Here is a 16,648-nt window from a genome sequence, read left to right on the forward strand (position 1 = left end):
TATTAAAATAAGAATATTATATCAACACGTACAAGAGCAACAAGTGTTGTTTGATTAGTTCAGATTTTTTATGAGAATTTTAAACAAACTCTACATCTACTCCATATCTGTATTCCTGATTCAGTCAAATAACAAGATATCAAAATAAGCACCTAGTTATTGATACTAAATCAACTTTACTCACTACCAGGATATTTTGGCCCAAAACCTGGTTTTACCTTAATTGATCTTCCAGCAAGACACATCAACATCCATGAAGAAATGGTTAGTTGGGCACAAAATCAACCTTTTCAATGGCCATCTCAGTCTTCGGACTTGAACTCCATTGAAAACCTGTGGTTTGAATTTAACAGGGCAGTCCACAAGCGCAGACAAAATAAATCAAGGACCTGGAGAGATTCTGTTTGGAAGAATGTGTTCTGTAATTTCAAAAAACATTTTAGTGTCGTTATCCTCCCTAGGTGAGGGCGCTGGATTATTGAAAACATGGGAGACATGGGAGAATTACATGTTAAACAATACATCATGTAGATGTATATAATGAACAGACTAGGTCTATACTGCTCCTACAGTGCATTCAGAAAGTATTCAAACCCCTTCCAAATGTTCTACATTTGTTAAGTTACCATGGCAGCCTTATTCTAAAATGGATAAAAAATACTCAATCTACACACAATACCACATAACACGTTTTTAAATATTTTTTTTGCTAATTTATTAAAATAAACTGAAAAATCACATTTATATAAGTATTCAGACTCTTTACTACGTACTTTGTTGAAACACCTTTGGCAGCGATTTACAGCCTTGAGTCTTCTTGGGTATGACGCTACAAGCTTGGCACACCTGTATTTGGGGAGTTTCTCCCATTCTTCTCTGCAGATCCTCTCAAGCTCTGTCAGGTTGGATGGGGAGCGTCACTGCACAGCTATTTTCATGTCTCTCTAGAGATGTTCGATCGGGTTCAAGCCCAGGGTCTGGCTGGGCCACTCAAGGTTATTCAGAGACTTGTCCTGAAGCAACTCCGCCGTTGTCTTGGCTGTGTGCTCTTGGTAGGTGAACCGTTGCCCCAGTCTGAGGTCTCTGTAGCAGGTTTTCATCAAGGTTCTCTCTGTACTTTGCTCCGTTCATCTTTCCCTCGATTCTGATTAGTCTCCCAGTCCCTGCCGCTGAAAAACATGACCACAGCATGATGCTGCCACCACCATGCTTTATGCCAGGCGAGACGCTTGGCATTCAGGCCAAAGAGTTCAGTCCTTAGGTGCCTTTTGGCTACAAGCAGGCAGTCCTGTTCTTATTACTGAAGAGTGGTTTCCGTCTGGCCACTCTACTACAAAGGCCTTGGAGTGCTGCAGAGATGGTTGTCCTTCTGGAAGGTTCTCCCGTCTCCACAGAGGAGCTCTGGAGCTCTGTCAGAGTGACCATCGGGTTCTTGGTCACCTCCTTGACCAAGGCCCTTCTACCCTTCTACCCATTTCTCAGTTTGGCAGGCGGCAGTTTGTCCACTCATGCTCCTTCAGGATCCCTAACTGAAGAAAACTCTTTCCACAGTGGGAACAGTAATAAGTCTAGTCCCTCTCGTACCAAAGACAGAGTTATTTAGTTAAATAGTAAGAAGAGAACTGAATTAAAACTGTTTAAAAAAACATAAAATAACACTGTCTTCCTGCGAGACTTAGAGATTCCTCAAAAACCTAATGTCAGTTTTCAGGACATTCCATAATTTCTTTAACTTGGTGGCTTACGCAATAAAAATAATGCAGAACATAAAATCTAATCTTGCTCTCATGTTTATAGCAGAGCTCTATAGGCAAAGGGAAAGGGGGATACCTAGTCAGTTGTACAACAGAATGCATTCAACTGAAATGAGTCTTCCGCATTTAACCCAAACCCTCTGAATCAGAGAGGTGTGAGGGGTTGCCTTAATCGACATCCACGTCTTCGGGGCCCGGATTTTCTTCTGTGTGCATTCTCTCATGCCTTTTCAGGGTAGCTAACACAGTAAAACTCTTTCTACACTGGGAACATTGGAAATGCTTTTCTCCTGTGTGTGTCCTCTCATGAGCTTTCAGGTCCCCTACTCGGGAAAATCTATTTTTACACTGGGAGCAGTGGTAAGGCTTTTCTCCTGTGTGAATTCTCTCATGCTCTTGTAGGTGCCCTCTCTGAGTAAAACTGTTTCCACAATGGGAACATTGGAATGGCTTTTCTCCTGTGTGTATTCTCTCATGCCTTTTTAGGTTACTTAACACGATAAAACTCTTTCCACACTGGGAACATTGGAAAGGCTTTTCTCCTGTGTGTGTCCACTCATGCTCCTTCAGGCTCCTTGACTGAATAAAACTCATTCCACAGTGGGAACAGTGATGAGGCTTTTCTCCTGTGTGTATTCTCTCATGCCTTTTCAGGTTAGCTAACACGGTAAAACGCTTTCCACACTGGGAACAATGGAAAGGTTCTTCTCCTGTGTGTGTCCACTCATGAGCTTTTAGGTCCCCTGATCGGGAAAATCTCTTTTCACAATGGAAGCAATGGTAAGGCTTTTCTCCTGTGTGTATTCTCTCATGCCTTTTCAGGTTAGCTAACAGGGTAAAAATCTTTCTACACTGGGAACACTGGAAAGGCTTTTCTTCTGTGTGTGTCCACTCATGTGCCTTCAGGCTCGCAAACTGAGTAAAACTCATTCCACAGTGGGAACAGTGATAAGGACTTTCTCCTGTGTGTATTCTCTCATGCCTTTTCAGATTAGCTAACAGGGTAAAACTCTTTCCACACTGGGAACATTGAAAAGGCTTTTCTCCTGTGTGTGTTCTCTCATGCCTTTTCAGGTTATTTAACACAGTAAAACCCTTTCCACACTGGGAACAGTGATAAGGCTTTTCTCCCGTGTGTGTCCTTTCATGAGCTTTTAAGTCCCCTGATCCGGAAAATCCCTTTTCACATTGGAAGCAGTGGTATGGTTTTTCTCCTGTGTGTGTTCTCTCATGGTGCTTTAGATTCCCTAACCAGCGAAAACTCTTTTCACAGTGGGGGCAGTGGTGTCGTCTCGCTGGTTTGGGCGTCTCTGGGTCTGGTTCCCCTGAAGGACTCTTCCTGCTGTCAGAGTCTGGTCTCTCTCCTGCCAAAGACAAACAGTATCGAGTTAAACAGAGACCTAAATGAAACCTCCACATGATAAAACTGTCTTCCTATGAGCTTTAATCTAGACTAGAATCCCTCAATAAAAGAGCAGAACTGTGTGGCTGTAAGTGCTTTGTAGGCTGGGTAAATCCTTTTGAATTCAATACATTTTTGACAGCATCCCTTTTTATTTAAATAAAGCTTTCCTTACATGTTTGCCTGTGGAAGAAGAAAACAATGATATATACAGTACCAGTCAAAAGTTTGGACACACCTATTCTTTCCAGGGTTTGTCTTTATTTTGACTATTTTCTACATTGTAGAGTAAATAGTAAAGACATGAAAACACATATGGAATCATGTAGTAACCAAAAAAAGTGGTAAACAAATCAAAATATATTTTTGATTCTTCAAAGGTGCCACCCTTTCACTTGATGACAGCTTTGCACGCTCTTGTCATTCTCTCAAATAGCTTCACCTGAAATGCTTTTCAAACCGTCTTGAAGGAGTTCCCACATATGCTGAGCACTTATTGGCTGCTTTCCTTCGCTCTGCGGTACAATTAATCCCAAACCATCTCAATTGGGTTGAGGTTGGGTGATTGTGGAGGCCAGGTCATCTGATGCAGCACTCAATAATCACTCTCCTTTTTGGTCAAATAGCCCTTACACAGCCTGGAGGTGTGTTGGGTCATTGTCCTTTTGAAAAACAAATGATTAGTCCCACTAAGTGCAAACCAGATGGGATGGCGTATCGCTTCAGAATGCTGTGGTAGCTAGACAGGTGTGTGCCTTTCTAAATCATGTCCAATCAATTGAATTTAAAACAGGTGGACTCCAATCAAGTTGTAGAAACATTTCAAGGATGATCAATGGAAACGGGATTCACATGAGCGCAGTTTTGAGTCGCAAACGGTCTGAATACTTATGTAAATAAGGTATCTGTTTTTTCTTTTTAATAAATGTGACATTTTTTCTCCAAACCTATTTTCTCTTTGTCATTATGGGGTATTATGGTGTCATTATTGGAAATTGTGTGTAGATTGGTGATGATTGGTATTTATTCAATCCATTGTAGAATAAGGCTGTAACGTAACAAAATGTGGAAAGAGTTTAGTGACATCAATCAAATCAAATTAGCCTCAAATAAATAATGAAACATGTTCAATTTGGTTTAAATAATGCAAAAACAAAGTGTTGGAGAAGACAGTACAAGTGCAATATGTGCCATGTAAAAAAGCTAACGTTTAAATTTCTTGCTCAGAACATGAGAACATATGAAAGCTGATGGTTCCTTTTAAAATGAGTCTTCAATATTCCCAGGTAAGAAGTTTTAGGTTGTAGTTAAATATAGGAATTATAGGACTATTCCTCTCTATACGATTTGTATTTCATATACCTTTGACTATTGGATGTTCTTATAGGCACTTTAGAATTGCCAGTGGAACAGTATAAGCTTCCGTCTCTCCCCTCGAACCTACCTGGCCTCGAACCAGGAACACATCGACAACAGCCACCCTCGAAGCATCGTTACCCATCGCTCCACAAAAGCCACGGTCCTTGCAGAGCAACTACTTCAAGGTCTCAGAGCGAGTGACGTCACCAACTGAAACGCTAATAGCATGCACCCTGCTAACTAGCTAACCATTTCACATTGGTTACACCACCCTAATCTCGGGAGATGATATGCTTGAAGTAAAACACAGCTCAATGCTTGAAGCAAAGCGAAGAGCTGCCGGCAAACGCACTAAAGTGCTGTTTGAATAAATGCTTATGAGCCTGCTGCTGCCTACCACCGCCAGACTGCTCTATCGTCAGACTGCTCTATCAAATCATAGACTTAATTATAACATAATAACACACAGAAATACGAGCCTTAGGTCATTAATATGGTCGAATCCGGAAAGTATCATTTTGAAAACAAAATGCTTATACTTTCAGTGAAATACGTAACCGTTCCATATTTTATCTAACGGGTGGCATCCATAAGTCTAAATATTATTTATTTATAAGATACGTTTAATGCTAGCTAGCACCTTACCATGGCTCCTTGCTGCACTCGCATAACAGGTAGTCAGTCTGCCACGCAGGCTCCTCGTGGAGTGCAATGTAATCGGCCATTCCGATTAATCGGTCGACCTCTACACATTATAAGCTAAGTATCTCTATGTTGAAACAGACTAACGAGACCCTACTGTAAATCAAGCATACAACAACACATTATAAACATCAATTTGTTAGAAATGTTGGATTCAACATGGAGCACAGCATAACTGTCTTTACCAGAGTAATGAATGAAGAAGCACTTTGGTAGTTGTTGCATGTCTGTCATTCAGAAAATTATTTCTGGGATCAGCTGATGATAGTTGAACGTGTGACTAACTAAACAGCTACCGTATTAAGTATTGTGTGTAATCACTGCAGAACCGCGTTAATGACAGTATCCATTTGTGTGTTGTGAATCAACTTAAGGTTTACTCTCGGATTTAGTAAACTCTAAAATTATGTAGGATTTATGTGCCCATGAAAACTGTTTTCCCAGCGTAACATAAGGAGACACTAAATGTTACGTAGTTAGGGAGCATTTCAATGATCTGAATACAACAAACTGTCCAATTTTAAGATCCAGTATTTAAGTTGAAGTTTTTCATATGACAAGCATAACTTTATGACTATAACTACTGCTGGAGGAGGGAAACAAGGTACAACATACTATTATATCTGTTATGTTCTGTTAATTACTGATGTCCCCTTTAAGGATGGAGCACCCTTGGTCATGTGAAGTGTTGTTCTATGTTATTCTGGTACTAACTCGTTTGAGTAAATGTGAAGCTCCAGTTGAATTGCTTGTATACCGAGTCTTTCTTATTACATAAATAAGTACTAAGTGTTAAGACACTACAATGGCGACGAGGATGATTACCTGCAGTGTGCATCACGAATACAGATGGAGTTCGTAGGAAGAGAGGAAGATTTTGACCCTGTAGCACAACAACTAGCAAGCAGTGAAGACGAGGGGAGAGCTGACGAGGCGGCATATAGACCCGTGGTAAAGAGGTAAAGAGAATGGCTAGCATCGGGAAAATAGATGTGTTTGATGACACGCAAGAAAACTGGGCAACTTTACATTGAACGACTGGAACAGTACTTCATTGCAAACGACATTGCTGATAACAAAAGAGTACCAGCGTTGTTGAGTTTAATTGGCCCAAAAACATACAGTTTGCTAAGAGATCTGACTGCCCCTCTGAAGCCCTCAAATAAAACATTCACAGAGATTGTGGAGATATTGCAAAATCACCTATCACCTAAACCACTCCTCATTGTGGAACGTTTTCGTTTCCACAAGAGAGATCAGAATGAGGGGGAGGGTGTTAGTACATATGTAGCAGTGTTGAAGAAACTGTCTGAACATTGCCAGTTTGGAGAGAACCTAAATGACACATTAAGGGATATATTTGTTTGTGGACTGAAACATGAACACATTCAAAAACGTTTGCTCACAGAATCAGAGATCACGTTTGCAAAGGTTGTTGACATTGCTGTGGCTATGGAAATCGAGACTAAAGATGCATTTGAGTTGCAAAGTAAAAGAACTACTGACCTGTCACAAATTTCCCTGCACAAGTTCACGCAGTCGACAGTGCCCCCGTGTGGCCGAAAAATGCAACAGGTGTGACAGATGATCACAGAGCAGAGGACTGCCATTTCAAAGACGAAATTTGTCACAAATGCAGTAGTAGGGGGCACATTCAAAGAGCATGCAAAGCAGAATTCAGTCACAACAGGAAAACTGAGAAAATTAAAGGGTCTGTGAATGCACTAGCAGAGAACAGTGGCAGTGATTCAGATGAACGATTAATTGGTACAATGGTATCAAACACTCAACCTCAGCTCCATACCACCCTGCCACCAATGGGCTGGCAGAACGCTTTTTGCAAACCCTAAAGCAAGGACTCTTGATCCAAATCAGTCAGGTTTCAAGACTAGTCATTCAACTGAGACTGCTCTCCTCTGTATCACGGAGGCGCTCCGCACTGCTAAAGCTAACTCTCTCTCCTCTGCTCTCATCCTTCTAGATCTATCGGCTGCCTTCGATACTGTGAACCATCAGATCCTCCTCTCCACCCTCTCCGAGTTGGGCATCTCCGGCGCGGCCCACGCTTGGATTGCGTCCTACCTGACAGGTCGCTCCTACCAGGCGGCGTGGCGAGAATCTGTCTCCTCACCACGCGCTCTCACCACTGGTGTCCCCCAGGGCTCTGTTCTAGGCCCTCTCCTATTCTCGCTATACACCAAGTCACTTGGCTCTGTCATAACCTCACATGGTCTCTCCTATCATTGCTATGCAGACGACACACAACTAATCTTCTCCTTTCCCCCTTCTGATGACCAGGTGGCGAATCGCATCTCTGCATGTCTGGCAGACATATCAGTGTGGATGACGGATCACCACCTCAAGCTGAACCTCGGCAAGACGGAGCTGCTCTTCCTCCCGGGGAAGGACTGCCCGTTCCATGATCTCGCCATCACGGTTGACAACTCCATCGTGTCCTCCTCCCAGAGCGCTAAGAACCTTGGTGTGATCCTGGACGACACCCTGTCGTTCTCAACCAACATCAAGGCGGTGGCCCGTTCCTGTAGGTTCATGCTCTACAACATCCGCAGAGTACGACCCTGCCTCACACAGGAAGCGGCGCAGGTCCTAATCCAGGCACTTGTCATCTCCCGTCTGGATCACTGCAACTCGCTGTTGGCTGGGCTCCCTGCCTGTGCCATTAAACCCCTTCAACTCATCCAGAACGCCGCAGCCCATCTGGTGTTCAACCTTCCCAAGTTCTCTCACGTCACCCCGCTCCTCCGTTCTCTCCACTGGCTTCCAGTTGAAGCTCGCATCCGCTACAAGACCATGGTGCTTGCCTACGGAGCTGTGAGGGGAACGGCACCTCAGTACCTCCAGGCTCTGATCAGGCCCTACACCCAAACAAGGGCACTGCGTTCATCCACCTCTGGCCTGCTCGCCTCCCTACCACTGAGGAAGTACAGCTCCCGCTCAGCCCAGTCAAAACTGTTCGCTGCTCTGGCCCCCCAATGGTGGAACAAACTCCCTCACGACGCCAGGACAGCGGAGTCAATCACCACCTTCCGGAGACACCTGAAACACCCCACCTCTTTAAGGAATACCTAGGATAGGATAAGTATTCCCTCTCCCCCCCTTTAAGATTTAGATGCACTATTGTAAAGTGACTGTTCCACTGGATGTCATAAGGTGAATGCACAAATTTGTAAGTCGCTCTGGATAAGAGCGTCTGCTAAATGACTTAAATGTAAATGTAAATGGACTCCGTGCAGCAAAACGAGACGAAGGGACTTTGCAAACAAAACTGGCCAAGTTCCTGGCCTCCTACCGAAACACCCCACATGCCACGACAAATGAAAGCCCAGCCGCACTGATGTTCGGGAGGCCTCTCCACACACAGCTGGACATCAATGAAGTTAAACAGGCGTAATGAAGTGCTGAACAAACAAGCCAAGATGCTCTCCGGTGGCCGGGAGCGCCATCTCCAAACAGGACAGGAAGTGATGGTGCGAGACTACAGAAGAGGAGGGAAATGGACAAGAGGGACCGTACACACACAAACGGGACCCAGAACTTACCAGGTTCAAGTGAGCCCAGACATAATCTGGCGGCGTCACATTAACCAAATGCATTCCACGGAAAACAGCACAACAATCGAGAGAGAACAGGCATAGAGAGATCCTGAGAGTGACACACAGAGACCTGTAGAGGACGGTGGGGCAGTAAAAGAGACCCCAGGCTGAAAGAAGGGAACGTGTTGATGAAGGTGCTGCTATAGCAGAAGCTATAATGGAACAAGCACAAACTGAGGATGTTCAGGAGCCTCCAGACAATCAAAGGCACTACCCAGAACGAAGGCACCGTCCACCAGACAGACTAGACTTATAAACAAACAAACAAAAACTAACAGTTCAAGTTCAAATTAAAAGATGCAAAATAACTACAACAAGTTCTGGGAAATGTTTCAGTTGTGGTTTGGTAAAAGTAACTCTGATTGTATAAGAGAAGGAATGTTATGTTCTGTTAATTACTGATGTCCCCTTTAAGGAGGGAGCACCCTTGGCCATGCTGCAGTGTTGTTCTATGTTATTCTGGTACTAACTCGTTTGAGTAAATGTGAAGCTCCAGTTCAATTGCTTGTATTCCGAGTCTTTCTTATTACATAAATAAGTACTAAGTGTTAAGACACTACAATATCCACATGTTATGACTATAACTACTGTTCCCTGAAGGAGGGTAACTAGGTACAACATACTATTAACCACTTGCTCCTACCTGGCACGCAGGTGTCCCATCTAGAGCTCTGGAAATGCAAATGCGCTACGCTAAATGCTAATAGTATTAGTTAAAACTCAAACGTTCATTAAAATACACATGCAGGGCATTGAATTAAAGCTACACTCGTTGTGAATCCAGGCAACAAGTCAGATTTTTAAAATGCTTTTCGGCGAAAGCATGAGAAGCTATTATCTGATAGCATGTAACACCACAAAAGACCCGCAGGGGACGTAAACAAAATAATTAGCATATTCGGCGCTACACAAACCGCACAATAAAAATATAAAACATTCATTACCTTTGACCATCTTCTTTGTTGGCACTCCTAGATGTCCCATAATCACTATTGGGTCTTTTTTTTATTAAATCGGTCCATATATAGCCTAGATATCGTTCTATGTAGACTGTATGATAAACGGAAAAAAAGAGCGTTTCATAACGTAACGTCATTTTTTAAAATTCAAAAAGTCGACGATAAACTTTCACAAAACACTTCGAAATACTTTTGTAATGCAACTTTAGGTATTAGTACACGTTAATAAGCGATAAAATTCATCAGGAGGCGATGTAACTTCTATAGGTGTCGTCTGGAAAAAAACATGGCCGAGAGAGCTCGACCAAAACATCCGGTCGGAGAACGGAGGGAAGGAGTTCCCTTGAACCGGTTAGACCAAGAATCAATTGCGAATCAAATGACAAGACTCTAGACAACGTGTGGTAGCTGTAGGCGCTGAAACCTCGGTCTCATGTAATTCGGTTCACTTTGAACAGTTCCTGGAAGTAAGCACAAGGATATTTATTTCCATTTTCAGTGATCAGGTTTTCCTGCGCTATTCGATGAAACTCACGCTCTGTTAAAGTCACAGCCGTGATTTAACCAGTTTTAGAAACGACAGAGTGTTTGCTATCCACACATACTAATCATATGCATATACTATATTCCTGGCATGAGTAGCAGGGCGCTGAAATGTTGCGCGATTTTTAACAGAATGTTCGAAAAAGTAGAGGGTCGATTTAACAGGTTAAATCCACATGTTATGACTATAACTACTGTTCCCTGAAGGGGGGAAAATAGGTACAACATACTATTAAATCCACGCCTCGCTGCAAGCCCCTCCTTCAACAGGTGATGAGCGTGAGACTCGGATTTATTCCTTAAAGTTAATACCGCACTTCACCGACCCAGGAAATGGTGGGGCCAAACAGGTGTTGTAACTCGTTCATAATTGGCACGCAGGTCGGTAGAAATAGTAAGATAAATTAGCACTCCAAATGGAAATAAGTTCGCCAATTTTAACGGAAACTTCAGGAGCATAACGTCAGAATATACGAAGGCCAGCAGCAGGTGGGAAATTGGTCATTTTCTTCTGGTTATATTGATCCCTGGCTATCTCAAGTCATGTGTGTGTAACGGATGTGAAACGGCTAGCTTATTTAGCGGTGTGCGCTAAATAGCGTTTCAATCGGTTACGTCACTTGCTCTGAGACCTTGAAGTAGTAGTTCCCCTTGCTCTGCAAGGGCCGCGGCTTTTGTGGAGCGATGGGTAACGATGCTTCGTGGGTGACTGTTGTTGATGTGTTATTTATTTTTTATTTCACCTTTATTTAACCAGGTAGGCAAGTTGAGAACAAGTTCTCATTTACAATTGCGACCTGGCCAAGATAAAGCAAAGCAGTTCGACAGATACAACGACACAGAGTTACACATGGAGTAAAACAAACATACAGTCAATAATACAGTATAAACAAGTCTATATACAATGTGAGCAAATGAGGTGAGAAGGGAGGTAAAGGCAAAAAAGGCCATGGTGGCAAAGTAAATACAATATAGCAAGTAAAACACTGGAATGGTAGTTTTGCAATGGAAGAATGTGCAAAGTAGACATAAAAATAATGGGGTGCAAAGGAGCAAAATAAATAAATAAATTAAATACAGTTGGGAAAGAGGTAGTTGTTTGGGCTAAATTATAGGTGGGCTATGTACAGGTGCAGTAATCTGTAAGATGCTCTGACAGTTGGTGCTTAAAGCTAGTGAGGGAGATAAGTGTTTCCAGTTTCAGAGATTTTTGCAGTTCGTTCCAGTCACTGGCAGCAGAGAACTGGAAGGAGAGGCGGCCAAAGAAAGAATTGGTTTTGGGGGTGACCAGAGAGATATACCTGCTGGAGCGTGTGCTACAGGTGGGAGATGCTATGGTGACCAGCGAGCTGAGATAAGGGGGGACTTTACCTAGCAGGGTCTTGTAGATGACATGGAGCCAGTGGGTTTGGCGACGAGTATGAAGCGAGGGCCAGCCAACGAGAGCGTACAGGTCGCAATGGTGGGTAGTATATGGGGCTTTGGTGACAAAACGGATTGCACTGTGATAGACTGCATCCAATTTGTTGAGTAGGGTACTGGAGGCTATTTTGTAAATGACATCGCCAAAGTCGAGGATTGGTAGGATGGTCAGTATGTTTGGCAGCATGAGTGAAGGATGCTTTGTTGCGAAATAGGAAGCCAATTCTAGATTTAACTTTGGATTGGAGATGTTTGATATGGGTCTGGAAGGAGAGTTTACAGTCTAACCAGACACCTAAGTATTTGTAGTTGTCCACGTATTCTAAGTCAGAGCCGTCCAGAGTAGTGATGTTGGACAGGCGGGTAGGTGCAGGTAGCGATCGGTTGAAGAGCATGGATTTAGTTTTACTTGTATTTAAGAGCAATTGGAGGCCACGGAAGGAGAGTTGTATGGCATTGAAGCTTGCCTGGAGGGTTGTTAACACAGTGTCCAAAGAAGGGCCGGAAGTATACAGAATGGTGTCGTCTGCGTAGAGGTGGATCAGGGACTCACCAGCAGCAAGAGCGACCTCATTGATGTATACAGAGAAGAGAGTCGGTCCAAGAATTGAACCCTGTGGCACCCCCATAGAGACTGCCAGAGGTCCGGACAGCAGACCCTCCGATTTGACACACTGAACTCTATCAGAGAAGTAGTTGGTGAACCAGGCGAGGCAACCATTTGAGAAACCAAGGCTGTCGAGTCTGCCGATGAGGATGTGGTGGTTGACAGAATCGAAAGCCTTGGCCAGATCAATGAATACGGCTGCACAGTAATGTTTCTTATCGATGGCGGTTAAGATATCGTTTAGGACCTTGAGCGTGGCTGAGGTGCACCCATGACCAGCTCTGAAACCAGATTGCATAGCAGAGAAGGTATGGTTAGATTCGAAATGGTTGGTAATCTGTTTGTTAACTTGGCTTTCGAAGACCTTAGAAAGGCATGGTAGGATAGATATAGGTCTGTAGCAGTTTGGGTCAAGAGTGTCCCCCCCTTTGAAGAGGGGGATGACCGCAGCTGCTTTCCAATCTTTGGGAATCTCAGACGACACGAAAGAGAGGTTGAACAGGCTAGGGGTGGCAACAATTTCGGCAGATAATTTTAGAAAGAAAGGGTCCAGATTGTCTAGCCCGGCTGATTTGTAGGGGTCCAGATTTTTCAGCTCTTTCAGAACATCAGCAGAATGGATTTGGGAGAAGGAGAAATGGGGAAGGCTTGGGCGAGTTGCTGTTGGGGGTGCAGTGCTGTTGACCGGGGTAGGAGTAGCCAGGTGGAAAGCATGGCCAGCCATAGAAAAATGCTTATTGAAATTCTCAATTATGGTGGATTTATCAGTGGTGACAGTGTTTCCTATCTTCAGTGCAGTGGGCAGCTGGGAGGAGGTGTTCTTATTCTCCATGGACTTTACAGTGTCCCAGAACTTTTTTGAGTTAGTGTTGCAGGAAGCAAATTTCTGCTTGAAAAAGCTAGCCTTGGCTTTTCTAACTGCCTGTGTATAACGGTTTCTAGCTTCCCTGAACAGCTGCATATCACGGGGGCTGTTCGATGCTAATGCAGAACGCCATAAGATGTTTTTGTGTTGGTTAAGGGCAGTCAGGTCTGGGGAGAACCAAGGGCTATATCTGTTCCTGGTTCTAAATTTCTTGAATGGGGCATGTTTATTTAAGATGGTTAGGAAGGCATTTAAAAAAATATCCAGGCATCCTCTACTGACGGGATGAGATCAATATCCTTCCAGGATACCCCGGCCAGGTCGATTAGAAAGGCCTGCTCGCTGAAGTGTTTCAGGGAGCGTTTTACAGTGATGAGTGGAGGTCGTTTGACCGCTGACCCATTACGGATGCAGGCAATGAGGCAGTGATCGCTGAGATCTTGGTTGAAGACAGCAGAGGTGTATTTAGAGGGGAAGTTGGTTAGGATGATATCTATGAGGGTGCCCGTGTTTAAGGCTTTGGGGGGTACCTGGTAGGTTCATTGATAATTTGAGTGAGATTGAGGGCATCAAGTTTAGATTGTAGGATGGCTGGGGTGTTAAGCATGTTCCAGTTTAGGTCGCCTAGCAGCACGAGCTCTGAAGATAGATGGGGGCAATCAGTTCACATATGGTGTCCAGAGCACAGCTGGGGGCAGAGGGTGGTCTATAGCAGGCGGCAACGGTGAGAGACTTGTTTTTAGAGAGGTGGATTTTTAGAAGTAGAAGTTCAAATTGTTTGGGTACAGACCTGGATAGTAGGACAGAACTCTGCAGGCTATCTTTGCAGTAGATTGCAACACCGCCCCTTTGGCAGTTCTATCTTGTCTGAAAATGTTGTAATTTGGAATTAAAATTTCAGAATTTTTGGTGGTCTTCCTAAGCCAGGATTCAGACACAGCTAGAACATCTGGGTTGGCAGAGTGTGCTAAAGCAGTGAATAGAACAAACTTAGGGAGGAGGCTTCTAATGTTAACATGCATGAAACCAAGGCTATTACGGTTACAGAAGTCATCAAAAGAGAGCGCCTGGGGAATAGGAGTGGAGCTAGGCATTGCAGGGCCTGGATTCACCTCTACATCGCCAGAGGAACATAGGAGGAGAAGAATAAGGGTACGGCTAAAATCAATAAGAATTGGTCGTCTATAACGTCTGGAACAGAGAGTAAAAGGAGGTTTCTGGGGGCGATAAAATAGCATCAAGGTATAATGTACAGACAAAGGTATGGTAGGATGTGAATACAGTGGAGGTAAACCTAGGTATTGAGTGATGAAGAGAGAGATATTGTCTCTAGAAACATCATTGAAATCAGGAGATGACATTGCATGTGTGGGTGGTGGAACTAATAAATTGGATAATGTATAGTGAGCAGGACTAGTGGCTCTACAGTGAAATAGCCAATAAACACTAACCAGAACAGCAATGGACAAGACATATTGACATTAAGGAGAGGCATCCTTAGTCGAGTGATCAAAAGAGTCCAGAGAGTGGAGTGGTTGGTTTCAGGGTCAAGGCGATTTAGACAGCTAGCCAGGACATCGGTAGCAAGCTAGCATAGGAAGGGGGTCTGTTGTTAGCCACCTCTTGCGTTCCGTCAGTAGATTAGTGGGGTTCCGTGTGGTAGAGGGAATTAGTCCAAATCACACAACAACATAAATAAAATAAAAACACTAGATATAGTTATAGAGGCCCAAGAATAAACATAATAATAATAATAATATTATTATGTTATGAGGTTTACTTGATCAAACATAAGTTTCTTAATGCTTAAGTTATGTGGACACGTGACATACCGACAACTTTGATAAAAACACTAAGAGTTGTCTCCAGATCGCTATGCATATTCATGCTAGTAGCTTAGCATCTCTCTCAATTGAATACAGGCGGTTGACGTCAACAACACTCATATAATATAAACAATAGATTACAATAATAAGATGGATCCACCAATCCAAAGAAAGGATATGTAGGAGAGACAACCCGCAGTGCCGCTTTGTGGACAACGACTCCCCTTGTCAGGGCGGAGAGACATCTTGTCAGTATATCCATATTCGTTGGTGGAGCCAACCCAACTCTCACATGGCACTATTGGGGGGCACGGTATGTAGTAAATCATCACTACATTTAAATCACTACATGCCGTGCCCCCCAGTCTGCGGTCAGCAGATAGACCCTTCTCAAATGTATATGTTAAGTCACTTTTTGGAAACGGAACGGAGAAAACAAGGGGTAGCTTGCTCTCTACGTCGTTTGATTCTAGACATGTCAGTCATCATCTTAGGGCTCTCCGTTGAAGAGGTATTGACGAGCCAACTCAGAATATTCAAAGTTAAAAACACATTTAAGGCGGTACTTACTGGTGTTAATCAGATCTCCCATCTCCTCATCTTCATCTTTCAATGTGACTGTAATCTCCCCTTCCTTCTTCACTCCAAAAACTGCATCATCTTTCTCTGCCTCCTCTTCTTTCACTGAAACGTCTTCTTCTTCTTCTTTCACTGTAACAGCCTCACCCTCTACTTCTTGTTTAACTGTGACATCCTCTTCTTCCTTCTCCTCTTTCACGACAATGTTCAGCCCCAGAGTTTCTTTCTCCGTCCAGCAGACCTCCTCTTCTTCAACAGGAGAGAAGTTTAGGGAGCTCATGTTCAGGGATGTTAGCTAGCTATCATTAGTGACTAGGCTAGTGCTAACTTAACCAGCCAACTACTATAGCTGACTAATAAAAAATAACGTAATATTAAATAGTTTAACAAGTAGATATGACAGAAGTGTGTCTAAAACACAGTAGGTAATATACACCGAAAGCGTATAAATAGCTGGAATCTTTCGGCTATGTTGGCTAGCAAGCTACCGGGGTGGTTGGCGAGCTGTTTCTGAAGAACCGTCCACTAGATTATACGTCACGCTTGCAGCGTCGCCTGAAAGACTCACATCGGGGAAACGGGGAGTTGAGGATCATATTTTATTTTCAGATAAAGTTCGTTTTAAATGTAGTTAATAAGTAAATAAAATACTTTAGTTCAGTAGTTCAGACCCCTTGGCTTTTTCCACATTTTGTTACCTTACAGCCTTATTCTAAAATGGATTAAATATAAAATGTTCCTCATCAATCTACACACAATACAAAGCGAAAGCTAAAATAGAAATACCTTTTTCACATAAGTATTCAGACCCTTTGCTATGAGACATATTACAGACATATTCAATCTCTCCCTATCCCAGTCTACTGTCCCTACATAATTCAAGATGTCCACCATTTTCCTATATATATATATATATATATATATATATATATATATATATATATATATATATATATATATATATATATATATATATATATATATATATATATTAACCTTTATTTAAATAGACAAGT

At 43.0% G+C, this 16,648-nt stretch overlaps 1 protein-coding gene across 1 annotated transcript; it reads right to left on the minus strand.

Annotated features, from left to right (window-relative positions):
- Nucleotides 1-1,166: 1,166 nt before the first annotated feature.
- LOC124007963 (zinc finger protein 2-like) lies at nucleotides 1,167-16,131 on the minus strand. The gene is made up of 2 exons (XM_046318868.1): nucleotides 15,624-16,131; nucleotides 1,167-3,118 (listed from the first exon to the last, which is right to left on the minus strand). Exons 1-2 carry the CDS (start codon nucleotides 15,910-15,912, stop codon nucleotides 1,923-1,925), a joined length of 1,485 nt encoding a protein of 494 aa, XP_046174824.1. The 5' UTR covers nucleotides 15,913-16,131; the 3' UTR covers nucleotides 1,167-1,922.
- Nucleotides 16,132-16,648: the final 517 nt, after the last annotated feature.

Source organism: Oncorhynchus gorbuscha, linkage group LG21 (assembly GCF_021184085.1).
Source record: "Oncorhynchus gorbuscha isolate QuinsamMale2020 ecotype Even-year linkage group LG21, OgorEven_v1.0, whole genome shotgun sequence".
In the NCBI taxonomy this organism is placed as follows: Eukaryota; Metazoa; Chordata; class Actinopteri; order Salmoniformes; family Salmonidae; genus Oncorhynchus; species Oncorhynchus gorbuscha.

Coding starts and splice junctions, on each gene's coding strand:
- LOC124007963 (XM_046318868.1), bottom strand. CDS start 15,912: ATGAGCTCCCTAAACTTCTCTCCTGTTGAAGAAGAGGAGGTCTGCTGG. Junction 3,119..15,623: donor GGGAGATCTGATTAACACCA/GTAAGTACCGCC, acceptor TGTCTTTGGCAG/GAGAGAGACCAGACTCTGAC.